This window comes from Antechinus flavipes, chromosome 3 (genome assembly GCF_016432865.1).
Source record: "Antechinus flavipes isolate AdamAnt ecotype Samford, QLD, Australia chromosome 3, AdamAnt_v2, whole genome shotgun sequence".
Classification (NCBI taxonomy): domain Eukaryota; kingdom Metazoa; phylum Chordata; class Mammalia; order Dasyuromorphia; family Dasyuridae; genus Antechinus; species Antechinus flavipes.
In genome coordinates this window covers 624,342,705-624,348,704 of record NC_067400.1, presented here as the reverse complement: position 1 = coordinate 624,348,704, position 6,000 = coordinate 624,342,705, and the positions used below count along the sequence as shown (strand labels likewise).

Below are 6,000 nucleotides of genomic sequence, written 5' to 3'. Positions count from 1 at the left end.
CGGACACGGGGAGAGGCACAGGCTGCGGAGAGAAGGGGGACAGTCCCAGCGGAAAGGGGGTTCGGGCTGCGGGGAGAAGGGGGACAGTCCCAGCGGAAAGGGGGTTCGGGCTGCGGGGAGAAGGGGGACAGTCCCAGCGGAAAGGGGGTTCGGGCTGCGGGGAGAAGGGGGACAGTCCCAGCGGAAATGGGGTTCAGGCAGCGGGGAGAAGGGGGACAGGCAGCGCGGAAAGGAGCGACGGGCAGTAGGGAGAGAAAGAGCGGACACCGGTGGGGAGAGGGGGGACGAGAAGGGCAGGAAGGGGGAACGGGAAGAGAGGAGAGGGGGGACACACAGGATGAAGAGCGTGGAGGAGCCGAGCTGGCCTGCGGGGGCTGGGGGAAGGGAGGGGGAGCCGGAGCACCCGCAGGCAGGCAGCATCTCCGGCCGGGGCGGGCCTGACCGGCCAGGGGGCGGGGCTTCTCCCCCCCTGGTCCCTCCTTCCCTCCGTCAGTCCCTCCGTCCCCGGTCCCGGGCGGGCGGGCGGGGCCCGGCGGAGGCGCAGACATGGCCGCGCTCGCGGAGCCGCTGGGGCTGGAACGGGGTAAGGCCGGGCCGGGCCGGGCTGGGGGGAGTCAGGGGTCCGTCCCGACGCGGGGGTGAGCCTGGCAGCGGGAGGCCTGGGGGAACCCCAACTCTGCTCGGCTCCTCTCTCTTTGTGTTCCCGCGTACCTGCCTTCCGCGGTCCCTCGTTATCTCTCGGGGCTCTCTCCCCGGCTCCCCGGCTCTGTGCTCGCTTTCTCTCCCCACGGCCGTTACCGCCTTTCTCTCCGTTCCCTCTGTGTCCCTTCCTCCCCCTCCCCCTTCTGCTCCCCTTTGCCCCCTGCCAATCTCTCCATCTCTGCTTTGCGGGTCTCTGTGGGCGTCTGTGTCTTTGTGTATCTCTCTCCTTCTCTGTTCTCTCTCTCGTTCTGTCTCTGGGTATCTCTCGGTCCCCGCCTCCGGCCCCCATTTCTCCCCCGCTCTCTCCTGTTCTCTTTATCTCTTTATGTGTGCGTCTCTCTGGGTTCACTTGCGTCTCGGTCCCGGTCCCTCCCTCACCGGTTCCTGCCTCCTCCACCGCTCTGCTTGTCCCCCCCATCCCTGCCTGTCTCCCTCCCGTTCCTGCCTCGGCCGCCCCCGTCCCCGTCTCCATCCCTCCGCCCCCGGTCCCGGCCCTGTCTCTGCGCCCCCATCCCTGCGCTCACCTCCCCCGTCCCTGCCTCCGTCTCTTCGAGTCTTTTTCTCCCTGTCCCCCCACAGACGTGTCCCGGGCAGTGGAGCTCCTGGAGCGGCTCCAGCGCAGCGGGGAGCTGCCCCCCCAGAAGCTGCAGGCCCTCCAGCGAGTCCTGCAGAGTCGTTTCTGCTCAGCCATCCGAGAGGTGAGCAAGCACCTGAATCCAGCCACCCTTTCGCGGGCCGAACTACAACTCCCAACAAGCCTCGCGACACCTAAGCCCCCTCCCCAGCTTTTTCAGCTTACAGGCCGCTGGAATCTGTAGTTTCTCTATCTATCTCCTGGGTGGGGCGCTGCCTGAGTCCGGGGCGCTGCCTGAGTCCGGGGCGCTGCCGGGGTCGGGGGGTACCTGGGTCTCGGAGGGTGCAGGGGGTGGAGCTACCAGGCTCAGACTGTCTCGGAACAAGTCAGTTAACCCTTTTCTCCCTCAGTTTCCTAAACTGTAAAATTCCCGAATTGTGGAGAGGACCAGATTTGTTGGGATGCTTATTCTCTTCCTCTTTGGGGAAAGGTCCCGGGTGGGGACACCTAGGTCACCCTCATCCACCATTCTCCAGCCTCCACTTCTCCCTGGTCTGAGAGGAAGGGCCTACATCTATCCAGAGCCCGGGCCTGCTTGACCATTTGTCAGCAGCTTGTTCATCCTCCCGGTTCATGAGCACAGTCCTTTCTGAGTGTCCTTCAGTCCCAGGCTGAGCTGAGGGTTGGGGCCCTGCACCCCAGTATCTCTGAGGTTTCTGCTCCCTCAGGTGTATGAACAGCTTTATGACACCTTGGATATCACAGGCAGCGCAGAGATCCGGGCTCACGCCACAGCCAAGGTGAATCTGTCCTTTTCAAGGATTTGAGCTTTTGCTTTTCATCCCTTAGATACCCAGGGATCTTTCCCCTTCCCCTTTGCGATCTCCCATTAGATTTCCCCTTCCCCTGTGTCCCTATCTGCTCAAGAACTTAAGGGTCTCCCTGCTTGCCCCCTTACTACCTACCTCCAGGCACCTGAATGTCCCTTTCTTCAATCCCCCAGATCTTCAGGGATCCAGGCTTCCTTTCCCATGCCCTTGTCTCCTCAGAGACCCATTTCTCCCTCCCCACAGATCCCTACCTCCTCAGGGACCAATGAGCTGCCTCCTCAGCCCTCTACTTTTTAAAAGAGCTCTACACCCCCTCTTTTGAGCTCCTAAACTTTCAACAGGAGGGAGTCCCCTCCTGTCCCCCTGCCTCCATTCCCTCAGGGCCCTTGGCCTCTGGCTCCTGTCCCTTTTAGGCCACTGTAGCAGCCTTTGCTGCCAGCGAGGGCCATGCCCACCCCCGAGTGGTGGAACTGCCCAGGACAGATGAGGGCCTGGGCTTCAACATCATGGGCGGGAAAGAGCAGAACTCCCCCATCTACATCTCTCGAGTCATTCCTGGTGGCGTGGCTGACCGGCACGGCGGCCTCAAGAGAGGGGACCAGCTGCTCTCCGTCAATGGAGTGGTGAGGGCCTGGGGGTCCCCGGGGCCAGCTGGGGATCTCCAGGAGATGGAGGTGGCTTGGGAAGGCTAGAGTAGGACCCGGAGGAGAAAGACAAGCACTGATGGACTGAGAAACCCGGAAACGTCCGGGGATCCTGAAGCCCATGCAAGATTGCTTAGGGAGGCTGTAGCTGAATCAGGGTGCTCATCCAAGGTCCTTGACTCTAACTCTTGTGGGAAAGGTGGAGAAGAGGAAGAGGCTCCTGCTTTCAAGGAGGGCCCTTGGGAAAAGGGGTGACATTAGCATCCAGGGCCAGGAGGAAGCATAGACAACATGTAATCCAGCCCTCTGTTTGGTGGCAGGGAGAATTCTTGGGAAGGACCCAGTCTCAGAACTGCCAGCCTTAAAGGCCATCGGACTAAACTGGGTCCCACTTTACCCATTATACAGATGGGGACACTGCCACCCAGGGAGGGTCACACAGCAAAGTGAAGGCAGACATCGAGCCGGCAGGTTGGGAAAGGACTGGGGAGGTTTGGGGTTGGGCCGGGTGGGCCCGGTTGGATAGGATAGGATCTCCTCTCTGGCAGAGTGTGGAGGGGGAGCAGCACGAGAAGGCTGTGGAGCTGCTCAAGGCTGCTCAAGGCACGGTGAAGCTTGTTGTCCGGTACACACCTCGAGTGCTGGAGGAGATGGAGGCCCGGTTTGAGAAAATGCGCTCGGCTCGGCGGCGCCAACAGCACCAGAGCTACTCGTGAGAGCTTAGTCCTTATGTTCTCCTTAAACGTCACCGAGCCCCTTAGCTCCGAGCCTCTGAGCCCCCTCCAAGTCCCTTAGTCCCCTCTGAGCTCCTTCGCCTCCTCCGAGCCCTTAAGCTTCCTCCAAGCCCTTTAGTCTCCTCCGAGCCCCTTAGTCCCCTCTGAATCCCTTAACCCACCAGAAGCCCCTTAGTCTCCTCCAAGCCCTTTAGCCTCCTCTAAGCCCCTTAGCCCCCTCTGAGTCCTTTAGCCTCCTCCAAGCCCTTTAGCCTCCCCTGAGCCCCTTAGCCCCCTATAATCCCCTTAGCCCCTATGAGCCCCTTAGTCCCCTAGAAGCCCCTTAGCCTCCTCCAAGCCCCTGAGCCCCCTCTGAGCCCCTTAGCCCCCTAGAAGCCCCTCAGCCCCCTCTGAATCCCTGAGCCTCCTCTGAGCCCTTTGACCTCCTCTGAGCTCCTTAGCCCCCTCTGAGTCCTTTAGCCTCCTCCAAGCCCTTTAGCCTCCCCTGAGCCCCTTAGCCCCCTATAATCCTCTTAGCCCCTATGAGCCCCTTAGTCCCCTAGAAGCCCTTTAGCCTCCTCCAACCCCCTGAGCCCCTTAGCCCCCTAGAAGCCCCTTAGCCCCCTAGAAGCCCCTTAGCCCCCTCTGAATCCCTGAGCCCCCTCTGAGCCCTTTAACCTCCTCCGAGCTCCTTAGCCCCCTCTGAGTCCTTTAGCCTCCTCCGAGCCCCTTAGTCCCCTTTGAGCCCCTTAGCCCCCTAGAAGCCCCTTAGCCTCCTCTGAGCCCTTTAGCCTCCTCCAAGCCCTTTAGCCTCCTCCGAGCCCCTTAGTCCCCTCTGAGCCCCTTAGCCTCCTAGAAGCCCCTTAGCCTCCTCTGAGCCCTTTAGCCTCCTCCAAGCCCCTCAGACCCTCCGAACTTCTTAGCCCCCTAGAACCCCAAGCTCCTCAGTCCCCACCAAGCAAGCCCCTTAGTCCAATCCTCACTAAGCTCCTTAGTCTCTACCAAGCCCATTAAACCTTACCAGATTGCTCTTTAACCCTTACCATATTGCCCTTTCACCCCTGTCATACCCTTTTACTCTTATCAAGCTCCTTTGCCTCTTACCAAATCTTTCTTAGACCCTACCAAGCCACCTTTAGCTCTTACCAAGCTCCCTAACATTGATCCTGCCCCTTTAGCCCTTAACAAGTCTTACCAAATCATATTTAATTATTAATAAGCCCCCCTCCGAAGCCCTCTTGAGCCCTTACCCTGCCCCTTAACATTTCCCATAGCCTACAGTCTTTCCATGCTCATTAACCCTTACCACTCTTCTGTTAGCCCTCATCAAGCCCCCCAGAGTTTAATTTTCATATCCTTGAGTTTGGCCCTCACTGAGTCCCCATTAGCCCTTGCAAAGCACCTCGGGTCTCTCTCCAGCCCTTTGGAGCCTGCCAAACCTTTCAGAACCTACCGGGCCGCCAACAATAGCAGTAACTCGTGCCTTCCACTTTACATTCATTTCATTTGATTCTCACAATAGCCCGGAGAGGTAGTCAGCCATCCCCTCGGTCGGCGGCCATTTCGGAAGCACTTGCTTGCTATTGCCAGGCTTTGTGCTAAGGGTTGCAAAAAGGAAAGCCAGCCCCCTGCTCTGGAGATCATGTTCCAACAGACTGTACAAATACTGCGGGTCTTTGTGTCCCCATTTTACAAAGGGGAAAGCCGGACTCGGCAATTGCTGGCTGCGTCTCCGGTTAGTACATCGGGGAGTGGAAGGGAACCCAGGTCTTTAGGACTTCCAGACCAGAGTCCTTTGCCTTTTGTGTGGGCGTCATCATGGACACCTCTGGCTCAGGCACGCCAACCCCTTCTCAGAATTACTTTTGGCCTCTATTCACAATAGAAGGAAGTATTAAATTACAGGGAGAGGTGAGGGAAAAGAAAAGTGCAATTGTTTTTCCCCATCTAAGTTCAAGAAACTCCATCTAGCCATAGACCCTTTGGAGGTGTCTGTTAACCCCTGGTTAAGACCTTCAGCCCTAGCCATGCTGTCTCCCCTAACCCTTCTGAGAGCTTTTAGAACCTCTAAGGGAGGTTAGGGGGACATGGAACCAGGGGAGCTAACCAGCTAAGTGACTACAGGGAAAGCCTTTCACATCTCTGAATCTAGGTTATCTCCTTGGCCAAAGCAAGATCAGTGAGGGCTGGAGTAGCCGCCTCGGGAGGAGAGTTCAGTGGTCTGAGCCCTACCCAGCACTGCCCAAACCTGAGCAGGCTGCAGAGAGGTGGGCTGCAGCTCCTGCCTTTGCAGCCTTTTGGGGCTCCCACAGCGTCTGCTCACAGCCTCTCTCTCTCTCCCCCCACAGGTCCCTGGAGTCCCGAGGCTGAGCTCTCCTGGCTTGGCTCCTGCTCCTGAACTCTTGCCTATGAGCCCTCTCTCCCCCTTGCCCACTCTGACCCTTCTGTACAGTATTTATTTACCCAGTCCTTCCTGAGACCCTATTTAAAGCTCTTCTCTCCCCGCCCTGTGTCTGCCTGTCTGTCCTTCCTGCCGC

At 58.9% G+C, this 6,000-nt stretch overlaps 1 protein-coding gene across 1 annotated transcript; it reads left to right on the top strand.

Moving 5' to 3' along the window:
- The first annotated feature begins 468 nt into the window (after nucleotides 1-468).
- Nucleotides 469-5,969, top strand: LIN7B (lin-7 homolog B, crumbs cell polarity complex component). Its single transcript, XM_051989819.1, has 6 exons — nucleotides 469-583; nucleotides 1,282-1,400; nucleotides 2,005-2,076; nucleotides 2,520-2,729; nucleotides 3,299-3,462; nucleotides 5,812-5,969. The coding sequence occupies exons 1-6, from the start codon at nucleotides 547-549 to the stop codon at nucleotides 5,831-5,833; spliced, it is 624 nt and encodes a 207-aa protein (XP_051845779.1). The 5' UTR covers nucleotides 469-546; the 3' UTR covers nucleotides 5,834-5,969.
- Nucleotides 5,970-6,000: the final 31 nt, after the last annotated feature.

Coding starts and splice junctions, on each gene's coding strand:
- LIN7B (XM_051989819.1), top strand. CDS start 547: ATGGCCGCGCTCGCGGAGCCGCTGGGGCTGGAACGGG. Junction 2,077..2,519: donor GGGCTCACGCCACAGCCAAG/GTGAATCTGTCC, acceptor TGTCCCTTTTAG/GCCACTGTAGCAGCCTTTGC. Junction 2,730..3,298: donor TGCTCTCCGTCAATGGAGTG/GTGAGGGCCTGG, acceptor CCTCTCTGGCAG/AGTGTGGAGGGGGAGCAGCA.